The following is a 16,483-nucleotide window of genomic DNA, read 5'->3' on the forward strand; positions in this document are numbered from 1 at the left end:
GCAGATACAAAAGCTTAGCAGTTTGAATTAAAAAAGCAGGGAAACATACAACATATTGCAAGGTTATTTGCAGCTGTAATGCTTTTTGACTAAATAAAACTACTTGGATGGCGATTGCACTGCAATAAAAACCATCCTGATCCACAGTGAGGATTGCTGAGTCAGCAATATGTTGATTACATTGCAGAAGTACTCTCGTCAGGGTGGGGATAAAATTTAATGAAGGCAAATAAAAAAATCATCGTACAACAGTTGGATGGGGGAAGTACCTTCAGTAATACTGGGATGGATGAATCTTTGCTGACCTGAAGAAAAATATGGATAAAAAACAATATCAAAATTCCACCAAATATTTAATCACAAAACAAGCAATTTTACATGCAAATGATCATCAGCTGAGCCATGCAATGTGAAATCAGAAAACAAACATTTTTATGAAAATTTAGTGATTAGAATAAATACAATTTAAACTGAATTCACAAAAAAAAACTTTCTTTTTGATTTAAAAGTTTTTTAAACAATTATTTTAGAGAATAAAACAAGCAAAAGTGGTTTAAAAAATTAAACTTGTTTTACAAATTTGCAAGGAGTAAAAGCAAGAATGACCACACATATAATGTGTGTATGTATGCAAAGCTTACCGTTTGCTTGTAACAGAGCTAAGCAAAGCGTGCATGCAAAATACCAAGTGTTAGTTTAAAATATTAGTATTTTTAACCTGTTGAAATCCCACCACAGAATCATGTTTCAAAACCTACAACATGGATTTGTCAGTTTAATATATTGAGAGTTGACGACCAACTTAAATTTCAGACAACAAAGTTAGGATTAAGCAACAACACAAGACTTTCCATGTAACTAATTTACCGACAAGTTGGAAAAGTTTATACGGTAGTGATGCAACTCCCTTCATGCACATATTTGCCTTTTAACAGTATTAGAAAATGAACAAGTACTAATTTACATTGGTCAGGGTTAATTTTTACTTGAATAAACCTTGGCCTTTATCAAAAACATTCGGACACCCATGGTTTAATCATATTCAACTATGTGGGTGGAAAGTTATGTGTTGGTAATGGATCGCTGTTTCAAACTCAAACGACAATCAAATGTTTTCTGCAACACCAGGAAGTTATTTAATTTTTGTGTGCTGCACACAGTAGTGAACACAATGTTTCAACCTGCAACAGCTCATCACTGCAAAGTTCATGTTATTGTCTTCATGCAAATTTATTTAAGGTATGTTACTTGTGTGACGAGGGTGATGTTGATTTCGTAAAATATTTTGTTCTGTCAAACCACTTGAACTATCAATGTAGCAGACCAACGTTTAACATTTTGAATTAAATTTTAAATCAAGATTTAATAAATGGATGGAAGGTTAGATAAGGTTTCACCAATAGAACATTAGTTAAGTTTTTACCAATACAACACAGAGCACTTTCAAATCACCAATTCTAACATATTTTTTTATCTTATTCATAAAACAGAGATGAACAAATATTAGTCCATGTTTTGATACCAAATAAAACACAAAACAGAATTAGGAAATTATTCCTGTCTTGTTGGTTCACCAACAATGTCCCAAGTTCATTGTTGGAAATTATAGCAAAAAGTTTGTGATTTTTGTGGAGCAATAAAGTTGGAATTAAAAGTTCTTCATGCATCTGCAGAGTGAAATTTAATGCAGAGGTGCAGACATGGCAGAAGGGATTTACGTATGAAATTGTAAATTCCCAAGACAACATGCAAACAACACAAACATAGGTCGGAGCTCACCGAAATTTTGAGGCCGATGACGACGGCACTCCGTTGCTGTGACGACGAAAAATCAAGTTTTTATTTTGTCAAAATGGGAAAAAAGTTTTTAAACACAAGAAAATGTCAAATCAAGCCCAACAAAATATGTGAAGTTTAACAATGAAGTTGCCAGCATACTTTACATTATTTCATGGTTTGATATTTTATGTAAGTAGCTACTTCCCAATGATAAATTTTTCAACATTTTTAACAAAAATGTCACAGTTTTAGTCGTGCAACAACAAGGCAACATGCACAATATTTGGGAAAATGTTTCCATGAAGATTTCATGCAATTGTTTTAGCGTTTTACAGTTTCCAAACATTTTTTGTCAAAACAGTCCCCCCCCCTTCACTAACAAAAGTATTTTGTTAGAAAACAAACAACATTTAAAAAACTTGACGTGACTTTAAAAAATCAATGGAAAAACAATGGATATTCAGCCAACATCATTTCACCAATTCTTAGAGGAAACATTTTTGAACGCATTAAAGTTAGGAGAAGATTTCATGCTGGAACTTACTTATTACTCCTGTTGAAAGTGTCCAACTCATTCCAACCTCCACTGCAAGGCATAGTGAGGATATTGTTAAATACATGCCCAGACAATTAACAACAAGCAAAGATCAGATAAAGGTTTGCAAATTAATTTTTTTTCTTATCTATTTTTTCCTGTGCGACTTTCTACTAAGTTACCTCCTTATTTGATAAGAAAAGGTCGAGGGAAGTTGATTTGTTCGATCGGATCACTAACGTTTTCCCTGAAATAATTTTAAGCTGGAACATTTTTATTTGTCCCCTATTCATATGCAGATCCTTTCATAACCCAACATTCACAAAGAGTTTTTCGCAATTTGTGAGAAAATATTGGATTTTTTGCCTCACGATGGCAGCAGACTTACTTATATTCGTCATCAGAGCGATATCTCCTGAAAAATTTTGCGAGTTTCATCCCCACGATGGCGCCAGGGATTAGGAAGAAGACGATCCACCCGAGGGAGAACCAGAGTCCATTCTGCAAAGATTTAAACTTTTAATACCTTTTATTTGTCAAAAATGAAAATATGAAGAGATGAAGTTATTTTAAACAAACACATAATATAATGTTGATTTTTTAAATAAAATAACATGTCATTTACCAGAACATCCATGAGGTAATCGCAGAGAAGGGAAATAACCTGGGAGTAAACGATGAACACTGGACGACAAGCTCCAAAGTGAACGGTGATCTGTGGACAGAATTATATCGGTGACTTGACTGATGGAGTTGGGAGAAATCAATTAAATTTAAAGCATTTAGTTTGAACAAGACATTAATGTACATAATTAATTATTTTAAACTTATGATAAAGTTTATCCCAAGTACCTGCAACTCCAACCAGTCAGCATAACCAATCACATCGTTTCCCAACTTGTTGGCAAACACAACAATCTCAGCCTGCACAACAGCCGTCCCATTTTGTTGAATGAATAAATCAAACTGGATAAGTTCGGCCTCTGTCGCATCAACCGTGTCCTGCAAACCATTATCATTAATATTTGACCACAAAAATCCAAGCAACATGTTATCTATCAAAAGTATGCAATGCTTTTTTTCTGAATTATAAAACAATTATCATGAAGATTTATTTGCAGCAAAACGAGAAAAAAATCTAATATCCTGACTTTTGAAGGCAAATTTGTTTTTATTAATTTTGTGTCAGAACTTACATTAAGATTGGCTGCAGTGACGCTGAGAGCATCCACAGACGTCGTCATTGCATCAAGGTACAAGTTTAGGGGATCCACCATAGTTTCTTGGATAACCACAAGATCGTATGAACTTTGTCGGAGGGAATCAGCTACTGAAGACTGTACATAAATATGTGTTAATTCCTGGACAAAGCAAAGTGTGTTTAGAACAAACCGAATTGGGAAAAGTTAAGTTGTCGGCAGTTTCATTGAGGAAGATGGCATAAGCAGTCAGATTGGCTGCCGTTATCCCTTCATTGATCTGTAAACATCAAAGTTGTTGTTTCTAAATATTAAATATTCCAATATAATTTCCTCTTTAAAATAAGTTTGAATCACCACAAAATCAGATGGAAATATTTAGTTTAAATCAAAATGCACAAAAAATAAACACTGTAAAGCACATTTTTACTTGAAAAAGGGCCACAAGTATACTCACAGTTTCTGTGTACGCAGTGAAATTAATTGAATCCAGGCCAGACGTCTTGAGATCATACAAAGCTTGCTTCACGTCATCCGTGTAAATTCTATGTAAAATAACTTGGGTGTTTATTTAATATTTTTTAGGAAAACATGAAGAGAGAAAATTGCAAATAAACAGGGAAGAACTTTGCAGGATATGAACAGGACGTACGTAATATTGAGTGTTTCATTGAACGACGAAGCCATGTCTGTGAGCTGGTTTACTTGTTCCGTTGCATTGCTAACAAGTTCTGTCACATCGTAAAGGTTCTCGAGTTTCAATGCTGTGTAAATTGATTCATTTTTGTCGCATGATCTGTAGTTATAAGAAATTGTGTTGAAACTCCACGCACTCCCAACAACATTAGGTTTGAAATTGTTTACAAATAATCTGGTGCAATTCTAATGAATACAAACACTAAATAATGATTGCACAGAAAACAACAGAACAGTTGAGAACTCGACCGATAGATAATTAATAAAACTTGAATATTTCTTACTCAATAATTCCATAAACAGTGAGTCCTGCCCCGGGGTTATTTAACGAGTTGTCCAAACTCCCGTTCAGAATTCTATCGGCAAACTAAACAAAAACACAACAACATAGAAATCTACATGAGGTAAAACATGACAACATAGAAATCACCACATAGCAGTCCCACAACAAATAAGTGATACAGATAACACACAACATGTAAACGAATGAACCCGGTGAAATGTGAAGAAATTATTGATGTTTTTAGTTTTGTTCGGTAACAACTAAATATTTTGCAGGAACAAATATTTTTAATGTAGTTTTGACAGAAAAGTTTCTGACATGAAACTTGTGGAAATTCACAACACTAAAAACTCTGCCACATGCAACAATCCTTACATTATGACATCACTAAAGTCAAGTTCAATGTGCGGTGAACCGTAAAGTGTTTTGCCAAGGACGCTTCCATAATAATTCCAAAGTAAGTCGTCGATAAACTTCAAACGCAGCAAGAAGTGTGCAAATAAGAAGTTAGAAAAGGAACAATTTACACAACCTCCCCCCCCCCCCCAAACTTAAATACAATAAAATATTTTCAAGGAAAAAGTTAAACAGTAACTTTTGGTTTGTCGGCCAGCTCGGGCACGTCAGGGGCAGTTTGAAAGGTAAATATTTAATAAGTGAGAGTTGGACAAAAAGTGGGAGCTTAAGGTTGTACGAAAAAGGTTGAATATTTAATTAAACTAAACAAATGTTTTGTCACAATGCCTCCTTTGTACAACCACAATCATTATATCAACGAAAACACAATTTAGGTAACAGCAAAGTAAGTTGGCAACACATTGGACAATTATTACTTTGTTGAAACATTTCATTGTTTTAAGAATATTTTCAACTTTATTAATTATTATCCCAGAACAAACATTTAAACAAAACAATTTAAATTGTGATTATAAATCTTTGTTTCATTTCTTTTTGTTGAAAAACAAACATTTTAAAGCATTACAAAGAAAATTACCTTTAGTCCCTCATAAGGAGATTCAAGATTTTGGCAAACATATCGTTCACCGTGGCCTCCAACCGTGAAACTTACAGTGACGAGGATCATGAGGAGCCAGGAGAAGATGAACGATAATCCAACCGCGCTACAACAAACATCATGTGTTAAAATCCTCACAACTAACGGATCTGATTCCAAGGAATCGGGCACAAGTTTTGTTAGATTTGTCGACCTAATCTGGTTCAAAAGAGGCAGGAAAATGTTTGTCAAAAACTCACGCCATTATGAAGATTCCTCCACAGTTTGAGACACAAGATCTGCCGGAAGGATCGGGACTGTATCCTCCACATCCACAGAACATACCGAGGAAGTAGAAGACGCAGATTACTGCGACGATGCATCCCAGAGTCAACCCAGCTGCATATCTGAAACATTCCGCGGAGTTTCAATTGTTTCAAACAATAAAGCAATCGATTTAGCCTCGTATTCAAATAGCACAAGAAACTGTTTTCCATAAACCAGCAGACCTCAGTCCAAAACGTTATGTTTCAAACAACTCATATTGCAATATATTAGTGTCGCTGGTAACAAGACGATTCCTAATCAAGGTAAATTCTGCCAAAATTAAGTAACAGGTGAAGTTTATTAACTAACTCATTGTTACGATCCAGCAAATATCTACTAACCACACTTTCCACATTATACAATCGTGAGTGGAAAGATGTCTTCGTTCATATCGAGAAACATAAACTTTACAACCAGTTGCCGCAATGGTTGATACTAACCTGTATATATCCCAATTATCATCATAAGTTTGGAAAGCATTCGATATCGTGTTGTCAAGGTTACTAATTTGTGTTTTCAGGTTTGTGACCTCACCAAGTGGGAGTGAGGCGAGTGAATCTTCTAATGTTTTGTTCACATCATTCAGAGATGTGATGAGTTCTGTGGATAAAATTTCGTTTAACAACAATTTAAACAAATCTTAAAGACCTCAACTTATTGTATGTTTTTTTTGCATAAATTTAAGTCAAAATTAAAACTTCTGGAAAAAGAAATCAATATTTTTTAAACAAATTTTATATTTTTGCAAGTTTACTTCACAAATATATTGGATCAAATATTTTTATTTATGTCATATTAATCAAAACTATGTTTTTTTAAACATCATATTGGCATGGAATATATAATTACCATCGGTGACGGGCTGGCTGTTGTTTTTGACAATTTCTGGAATATCATCAATTTGTTTTTGAGCAGAAGCAATCGCTCCATCAATGTCGTAACTCAAACTCTCGTTGATTTTACTGATTTGATTCGACAAGTCGTCGAGCTGCGGGGGGGAATTTTATTATGTTTAAATTTCTTTGGGTTCAGGAAAAATTTACCAGTTGATGAATTTGTATATTTTTAAATGAAAATGTAATTTTGCAAAAAACTTTACTTGTATATAAATAACAAATAAAAATCAAAAAAAAATACAAACACCCAAAGTGGAGACAAAACTCTTACAAGCATTGTTAGTTTTTTGGCCAAGTTGAAAATAAAGAAGTGTTTGTTGGGGTAAATATTCAAGGTAAAAGCAATCCTTCCCTCACAAAAACTCAAAAATTTTCAGGCAATGTTGCACTGCAGCAAAAAAAACTCCCAAAAGAACTTTTACAGAATCAGGATTTTTGTTACATTTTCATCGTTATACAATAAAATCCAACCAGCAAATGCCAAGTTGGGAAACATGCATTAAATCTTAATAAAGTGAACATAAAAGTTTTTGTTCATTTTATGCTGATGTTAGATTGTTTGCGAAGTATAATATGTGCCAAGATATCGTGGAAACGTTAAAAAGTTAGTTTCATGCAGGGGCAGACAAGCCTTCCAACCTGGTTTGCTATCGATCCACTGCTGTTCTGCTCCACACAGAATGCAAATATTTTTGTCATTTCATTGTTTTATGTCAAGTGAATATTTAACAATAAAAAAGCAATTTGTAAAACACAGATAAACTTTTAAATAATTAACAAATAGTTTAAGATAATTACAGAACTGGTTTTTTAATATTCTGCATTCTCAAAAATTTTAACAAAGAAAAAATAAAGTCAATTTCCTGTGAAGGGAAAATCCCTACTCATTTCAAATTTACAAAAGTCACGATTGAGTTATTTAATATTTAAATTACGGTGCTGACATTTTCATATCCATCTGTCATTTACGACAGTTGTGGTTTTTACAAATGCCTGAGCTATTTTAATTCACGTGGGTATTATTTATCCGTGAATAAGATTGCTGTAGAAAATAAAATTCTTTATTCAACTCACTGCGGAGAAGTTTCCACCCAGGGTGAGACTGTTCACGGTGTTCGATATTGCAACGCACTCACTGACACCGACACCGGAACAACCAGCTATATCATTGGTAATATCTGTTCGAACCATTTCCAAAGCCATTTCAATACCAGTTGTTCCACTTGAAATTGCATCTGTTGCGGTTTGTAGATTTTCCAGCTCCTGAAGTGTGTTGCTCGACACTGGAAAGTTTGTGTCATCAATAATGGCAAGAAGGATTTTATGCAAATTGTCTAAACTAAACTTTGCAAGTACATAGAATAAATTAGTTTTCTTGACTATCAGCGTAATTGAGAATGCAAAATCATAACTACGTGGATAGGAGTGAACATAACTACGTGGATAGGAGTGAACATAACTATGTGGATAGGAGTGAACATAACTACGTGGATAGGGGTGAACATAACTACTTGGATAGGGGTGAACATAACTACATGGATAGGAGTGAACATAACTACGTGGATAGGGGTGAACATAACTATGTGGATAGGAGTGAACATAACTATGTGGATAGGGGTGAACATAACTACTTGGATAGGGGTGAACATAACTACATGGATAGGAGTGAACATAACTACGTGGATAGGGGTGAACATAACTACTTGGATAGGGGTGAACATAACTACGTGGATAGGGGTGAACATAACTATGTGGATAGGAGTGAACATAACTACGTGGATAGGGGTGAACATAACTACGTGGATAGGGGTGAACATAACTACGTGGATAGGGGTGAACATAACTACGTGGATAGGGGTGAACATAACTACGTGGATAGGGGTGAACATAACTATGTGGATAGGAGTGAACATAACTACATGGATAGGGGTGAACATAACTACATGGATAAGGGTGAACATAACCACAAGAAAAGGTTAACAATAGTTCTTACACATTGATAGTTGGTTAAGTTGTCGAAACACTGGTTGAGCAGCCGCGTCTATCTCTGTCTGCACTGGAACTCCAACAGATTGGTCGATATCTGAAATAAATCAAACATATGATTTAAATACATGTGGTAGCCTGGTGTCCCAGGTTGAAACTAAAACATACAACATCCCAGTATGCAGGTTGAAACTAAAACATTCAACATCCCAGTATGCAGGTTGAAACTAAAACATACACCATCCCAGTATGCAGGTTGAAACTAAAACATACAACATCCCAGTATGCAGGTTGAAACTAAAACATACAACATCCCAGTATGCAGGTTGAAACTAAAACATACACCATCCCAGTATGCAGGTTGAAACTAAAACATACACCATCCCAGTATGCAGGTTGAAACTAAAACATACAACATCCCAGTATGCAGGTTGAAACTAAAACATACACCATCCCAGTATGCAGGTTGAAACTAAAACATACAACATCCCAGTATGCAGGTTGAAACTAAAACATACACCACCACAGTACTAGTCTTGTAATTCTGACATTGAATACAAATGTTTGCAGAGTAAATCTTGCTTTACCAAATAACGTGCACTTTCATTATACTTTGTGCAATATTGTTGTGGCATTATTACCCTACAATGCAGTGGTCACGGTTCGGTGAATATAAATGGACAATTACAGGTTTGATGTTTATTGAACCGTGACATGACACAACAAACAACTTCTTTGTTTCCAACACTTGAAAACCCGAGAACCAACAATTTTTATGTGATATTTTTTCTATGTAAAACAGGTGCTTTAAACACAACCAGGGATTTAAAACATAAATTAGTCTTGTTCCTGTGGGCAACCTTTGGTGTGGCAAATTTATTTTTTAGAATAATGAAAGGAAAAGTGTTGGTCAATGAATTCTTTTCCATGCAAGACATAAAGGATGAATTTGTGGATGACCAACTTAATGTAGAAATAAGTTAACAATCCTTACTGTTAACTTGTTGTCGAAGGTTTTTATCCAGGTCGTCGTACTGTTCCACGATAAACTCAAACTGTGTTGGAATATTGTCCAAATATTTGATGACATCCGACAAAGTTTCATTTGTTTTGTCTGGTATAATCCGGACCACCTGGGTCACCCACTCATTTGTGAGAAACACAAAAACACATGGAACCCTGTGAAAATAAATCATAAACGTCAGAAACTCTGCTGTTGCAACAAAGAAGTTATTCTGTGTGACAAATATTAACATAATGTTGACTAAGTCACGATAAAGATGATTTTCTTTTCAATAAAACATGGAATTCACAAGATTTTAAACAACTCTGTTTAAATTACTCTCTTTTCCATTACGATATTGTGGCATTTTGCAGTGCGTTCAGCTGTGGCTGTGGTATATATACTGAAACTTATAAATGCTTGTTTTGTGCACACAAAATATCACCAACACACAATTTGACATTTAGTAAAACACTGCTGATAGTTTCAGCGTGCACCCGATATTTCCTGTGTGAGGGAAAATTTCACATCCGCTGTTACAACGCAGACAGTATCAAGTTTCAAAATCACTCTCACAGCTTTTAAAACACAAGAGTGGATGTGATTTCCACTGACTTAGAAATGTTATTTTATAACAAATTACTTATTTGCTTCATATAATTAAATAGTTTAGTGCAACAAGGAAGGTGTTAAACCAATTGACAAACTAAGCTTTCATCAACAATCGTCCGTGACATGAGATTAATTCCTGAAATCTGTGTCAACTTAAACACAGACAAGAAATAATGGAGCATAATTCCAGAACAAAAAATAGGTTAATCTGTTGGAAGCAGAAGCCACAATATAAGGGCAGATGTAAGATGGCATATGGTGATAATCTTATCTCTATGTTAATATGGATAATACCCTTAATGGACATCTGAGTGTATGTTGCTTCCTGCATATTACATACTGGACAATTGAAAATAACAGAACCATTCATTTACAACAATGCAATATATTCACCAACATTTAATTGGTTTTGAACCCAACCATTGCATTTACCTACAATAATGTGTTCATAGCTTGTTTCTCATTCAATAATAACACAAAAAAATATATATTGTGGCAATATGTGTTGTTGTTTTAATGAGTTCCAAATTAACAATTCAGTTAAGTGATGTCATAAACACATGTAGAAAAAAAATTTTCAGATAAATGACTGACATGGACATATTTTTGTTGAAAGTGAAAGTGAATTGTGGGAGAGGTTGGAATAATCAGTTTCCAGTCACGCTGCACTTGTTTTGTAAGTGCTCAGATTTAAAGCCTTTTTTTTAAGATTGTTGGCACAAGCGGTTTATTGTTACCATAACTACCATTTACTGCTTTGTTTATTACAAAAGGGTTTTTGGAAAAAATATTGTCATGTAGATTTTGTGTCCACATTTTTAGGTAGACATTTTACTAAAAATCTAATATAACCATCACTAGGATCTACTACATTTCTCAATACAACTTAGAGCTCATCCAAAAAAAATGTTTTCTTATGCGTGGTTGGGACCAAAAGCACGGTAATTTCACATGATAAATAACACATAAACAACTTTAACAAAGTACTCACGCAATAAAGACTGTGATGATCAGGAGGGAAACACAGAGGCAGTGTCTCCACTTGCTCTGAGCTCGACCCTTTGATTGTCGCATCTCACCTCCGCAGTTGCTACAACATGTCCGACAGCAACACATGATAGCGCCAACTAGTGGCACAAATAGTATGAAGAGACACCCAGCGACGAGACATGTCATGTAGCCGACCTCAAAACTGGCAAGCTGCAAGGACAGGATCATTATTAGGAACAAATATATTGTTATAATGAAACAAAAATCAGCTGTTGGTTTTTCACATACAAGCAAATATAATTTAGACAACATGAGGACAATAAGCACAAACAACAATCAAGCAATCCACAAATCTATGTTAAGTTATTATATTCAAATGTTTTAATTGAAGTGTTAGTTGGGTTGTGGCCAGTATATTTCATTGGAAGGAAACTTTTCAGCAGTTTGAACAATTTGTCTCAGGAAATCGACACTGGATAATATTTTGTGGTAACATGGTCTAATTAAATTAAATCAAAAACAAATGTTGTGGGAAAAGTGAAATGAAAGATTTTCAATCGAAACTTGCAGTGTTTGCATGGTTGGTTTTTATGGTTTTCGAGGAAAGTAGTCATGACAAAAAGTAAACAACGCCACAAAGGTTGGATTTAACGCGGACAAGATTAAACATGTCCTTGAATGAAAGGAAAACGTCAACGGCAAACAATGACCAGCAAAATTCTCCCCTAAACCCATGAAAAGTAATTAAATGTAGTTTATTTTACAATCAGCCCCATCTGTTCCAATTAAACAAAAAATGTGGCCCAAAATCATTTTCAGTTCAAATGTTTGTAGAAACATCAGAAAAATGAAACAGTAAAAACAAAAGCAATAAAAATAAATACTTTCAGTTTCAAAATATTCATTGGCATCATTTAACGTTTGGATAACTAAAAACTGCAACAATCATTGTTCAAAGGTCCAAACTGTAATTTGTTTTCTAACTATTTGATAATTTTCAACATAGCATTATGTCTGACGCCTCCAGATATTATTTACAAGAAACATGGAGCAGACTTGAATGTCGTCCCCATGAAAGGTTTGGTGATTGTGGCTTGGCAGGAGAGCGAGTAAACACTTCGAGTTGACGCGAATCCCTGATTTCCCACTTTAACAAACTGAGATATGAAGGGGGATTCCATGACAAAGTTTCTGCCACAAAGTCTTTGTGACAAATGGATGGAAAATTTCATGGAGGTTTGGATTTCGTGATAAACATATTCTGATGGTTTTTTGTTGATGAAACAAACTTTACAACAAAAGATTCCAAATGTTTGTAATTTTTTAGGAAGACAAACCATTGAAGTGACGAACACCAAGTTGCAACACAAACTACAACAAATCCTCCTACCATGAAATGAAGTGACGTAATAATGTCCAATCACTAAAACATATGGAATGCACGAACACTCAACAAACTGTGGGTGAATACCCAACAATCTACGTTGTCAATGATGACTAATTTTAAGACTGACACACATTAATGTATTGAGTCAGATGCTGCTAACCTATTGCACACCAACCACGCACTGACAAATACCTTGTAACCGATGTAGAGATATCCTGGCATTAACTGGATGAACACCATTACATTGATTTATTTGTTGAAAAAAATACACATTTATACATTGTATATATGTTAAGCTATTTAAAAAACATTTTTCTTATTTTGAGACAACAAACTCACAGTCTGCCATTGGTTGAGGAGAGTGTTCAAGAAATCTCCTTCTGATGTTGCCACGTCATAGATAAACTCTGGGTAAATATAAAATTAGTCATGGGTAAACCACAAAATGACATAATAAAATATCTGATATGAAAGCTTAAAATTTAGAATAAAGTTCCATATAATTTGTATATTAAAGTCATCCACATGGTAATGCCTTCTTGTTTGCAAAAAGTTTGTGAAATATAAGTCAGTGTTTCCTTGATTGAAACAATAGGTTGTTTGCCTGATCACTAATCGTTGCATCTGCATAGATTCTTGTTTTTTGTGACACAAGCTTGTGAATACGTCATGTGGAATTAGTAAAACTGATTTATTATGATGTGAAAATTTAATACAGTTGTTTTAACCTGACAACGTATATCATCAGTTGGTTTAAATACTTTCAAGCACATGACTTACCTTCAATGGCACTGAAAGGTTTAAACACAACATCCACAAATCCTCTTGTCATCACATAAAGATGGCTTAACGAGGCCACACTGATTGACACGGAAACCTCATTGTAGGATTCCTGAATACAGAAAAATTTATTAAAAAACATGAACTCGATTATGTAAAAACATGATGTAAGACTTGGGGTAAAACAAGCAAAGTTTTTATTAAAATTTCAACTTTTACTAAATTTTACCTGAGGTAGATCCCCATATGTCATGTTATTTGCTACTGCTTCATATACAAGACATGACAATATACAAACTAATATAATTTTAAAATCCATGAGAAATTTTGAAAAGCTAGGTCTGCAAAGTTAAAACACAACAAAGATCAGTTCAGGCCTTTTTATGTCTGTGATACAGCAATGACCACAAAACCTTATATCAATCTTAAGCAATATTTGCCATTGGCAGAAGAAATCAAAGCAGTTTGTAAAAGTTAAAACAACAACAACCACGAAGAAAACATCCACCACATTCTCGTTAATACACAATATGCCAAACTTGCTACGGTGAGAATGCTCGGTTGACGCACTGCTACCTTGCACAGTTACTGTTTAACCAGGAAAGTCAAAACAACTATTTCCCCGTAAGACTGTAGTTTGCGTCACAGAACAATTATGACATCACCGCGCATGGCTGTCGTCACATCTCACATGTTCTTGTTTAGAAGCAAAACAAGAGGCCGCTTTTTTTTATTTCTGTTCATTCAGGCGTGACACTGCGTGAGAGAAAGAATTAATCTTGAAGAACCGAAGACAATTATGTGCACTGTGAAGTATTCGGGTAAATCCGTTAAAATGCGAGAGAGGTATTTTTGGCTTGCACGTGACATGGGCCACGTTGAACCGGGGATTATTTCCACCAAATACCTCTACATGGGTCCTTAAACTTGCTTTTTATTGAAAATCAGATAAATCTGGTCGTTTGGCTCAACCACAATTGCTACAAAACACACGAGACAATTCAAATGCAACCAAAATGTACTTGGGAACCAACAGATAAACAAGTTTCGCATAATGTAAACACTCAAAGTGTGGCGATACGTTTAGCTTGTGACAAACCGGTCATATTCTCCAATTAGAAGAATTCAACCGTGAACAGAGTGCATAATGACGACACAGATCCATTATCATGTAATCCAACATTTAGCTTTCAGGCGACCATCCCCCCTTAGTCAATGTGTTACGTGAAACAGCTTAAATGCAAATGAACAGACGGCAAACAGACAAAGCAAACAAGTTCGAAGGTTGTTGGATTTAACGAACGACTCATCCGCAACAATGCGAAAAGTTTTCGTGATTTCATTCTGTCGTTCGAAGCTTCTATAATTAACCATTGTGCGTCACATCACATGAATGTTACGCTTGACTTATAGCGGCAGCATCATTCAAGGTACTAGGCAACGGAAATGACGTAGAACCAGTCGCGCGACCAACCGAATAAGGGACCACAGGTTGTGGGCATGTTGGGTGCGTGAGAGTGAAATGTGACTCCTTCTCAATCGTCAAACTTTATATATGGATGGGAAATCATCACCCAATTTATGTAACTCAAGTTGTAACTGACTGTTCATGGGGCAAAAGGGTATTCCCCATGTAACCCACCTTGTCCCCAGCAATTCGTGGTTCAGGGGTTTGCCCGTACATCGCCTGAGAATTTTGATCCGCGAAAGCTTGAACTGCCGGCCGTAAAACGTCACAAAACGTCACAGTATTATGACAGCAATCATGACGTGATTGTACCGAGGAAGCCCAAAACAGTTGGATGTATGACGTCATAACAATTCATTATATGGTCAAAGTTTCGTTAATCAACATATGTCACGTGACATTTGTAAATATGTTGTTGTTTGTGTGGTAGACATATTGGGGGAATACCCCGACCGTGTCAGATAGCAAGAATTAATTTTTTTTTCACTTCGCGAGTCGTCCATGTTCTACCTCGTTAAAATATATTTAACCTTCAAGATCGACGGCGGCATTTAAAATTTATGGTTTGGGGACAAATACATGTTGTAGGTTTTACGGGGGTTTTAAAAATGTTGAATTCAGGTTGAATTTCCTCAAATAACTAATCGCAAAGACTGCGAGTATTGAGCTGTGTATACAGGGAGGCAGAACGGTAGCTGGATCACAAAGGACGCATAAATATGATTAGGACGCTGAGAACAAAGGACCAGCAAACGAAGGTTGGTTACACTGCTGGTGTGTTGAATAACAGAGTGTTCACGGGTGAAAGAAAACCATTCTCTGTCACAACAACACAGGGAATAATTTGCTGGGCTTAAGGTCGGTCTCAGTTCGTTGATTCCAGGCAGAATTGAGAGCGAGGAGACGAGAGTTTCCTTCTGGCATCAGAATTACTCATGATAGTTTGGGTAATGGTTTTATCTCGTGTGATTAGTTGCAGGGTTTCAAGTCACGCCACGAGTATGAAGCTGTCAAATCGTTTGTTGTTGAGTTTTGTTCAAGAAGTTTGTTGGGTTCTGTGGAAAACTTGGTTCAAATCATTGTAACAAGCACCAGTGATCAACAAACTCCTTCAATTTAATATTGCAAACGTTTTTGCGTTGAACCACGTCACAGTGCTGGCGTCACTGTACTTTGACGTAATTAACAGGTCGTTGCCCACGTATTGTTTGTGAGTATCAGAACCTGGTGCCTCGGAAACCGTTTCTCACTGTTATTTGTGATGCGTCAACCTGAGACTAAACAGCCTTCCACGCCACACAGCATCCGGAATCTTCATATGTTTCACTGCGGTTGACTGCGCGCAGCTGGTTTGTGGCAGTTGAGTAACAAACCCTCCACTGTAATATTATCCTTTCCAGATAAAAGTTTCAGGTTTCAGAGTGTGGAAAGGAAAGTTTGTATTCACGACAATAGGAGAGGGAACAAGAATTCAAACTGAAAACTTCGAGGCCTCACAGTTGCGAAGATGTCGGGGCAGAGATGTTTTATTTTACTTCAATATTTCTG

At 35.6% G+C, this 16,483-nt stretch overlaps 1 protein-coding gene across 7 annotated transcripts; it reads right to left on the reverse strand.

Annotated features, from left to right (window-relative positions):
• Positions 1-41: 41 nt before the first annotated feature.
• On the reverse strand, positions 42-13,804 carry LOC145903786 (prominin-1-A-like). Of its 7 annotated transcripts, XM_082991927.1 has the most exons (24): positions 13,697-13,804; positions 13,468-13,579; positions 13,027-13,094; positions 11,302-11,510; positions 9,690-9,874; positions 8,703-8,792; positions 7,784-7,992; positions 7,349-7,375; positions 6,663-6,801; positions 6,254-6,413; positions 5,747-5,893; positions 5,487-5,613; positions 4,494-4,576; positions 4,166-4,309; positions 3,971-4,058; positions 3,707-3,793; positions 3,511-3,651; positions 3,167-3,316; positions 2,940-3,029; positions 2,703-2,815; positions 2,324-2,365; positions 1,780-1,815; positions 719-754; positions 42-305 (listed from the first exon to the last, which is right to left on the reverse strand). In XM_082991927.1, exons 1-23 carry the CDS (start codon positions 13,784-13,786, stop codon positions 748-750), a joined length of 2,544 nt encoding a protein of 847 aa, XP_082848053.1. In that variant the 5' UTR covers positions 13,787-13,804; the 3' UTR covers positions 42-305; positions 719-747. The 7 variants fall into 7 exon arrangements, with proteins under 7 accessions (XP_082848053.1, XP_082848058.1, XP_082848052.1 ...); XM_082991932.1 differs by lacking the exon at positions 1,780-1,815; XM_082991926.1 differs by lacking the exon at positions 719-754.
• Positions 13,805-16,483: the final 2,679 nt, after the last annotated feature.

Source organism: Ascidia mentula, chromosome 5 (assembly GCF_947561715.1).
Source record: "Ascidia mentula chromosome 5, kaAscMent1.1, whole genome shotgun sequence".
NCBI lineage: Eukaryota > Metazoa > Chordata > Ascidiacea > Phlebobranchia > Ascidiidae > Ascidia > Ascidia mentula.

Excerpts from the sequence above, each read along its gene's own strand:
- LOC145903786 (XM_082991926.1), bottom strand. The coding sequence starts at position 13,786 with ATGGATTTTAAAATTATATTAGTTTGTATATTGTCATGTCTTGTATAT. Across the intron at positions 6,802-7,348 it reads GTGGATCGATAGCAAACCAG|CTCGACGACTTGTCGAATCA; the intron begins GTTGGAAGGCTT and ends TCCCCCCCGCAG. Across the intron at positions 5,614-5,746 it reads GGAGGAATCTTCATAATGGC|CGCGGTTGGATTATCGTTCA; the intron begins GTGAGTTTTTGA and ends TGTTTGTTGTAG.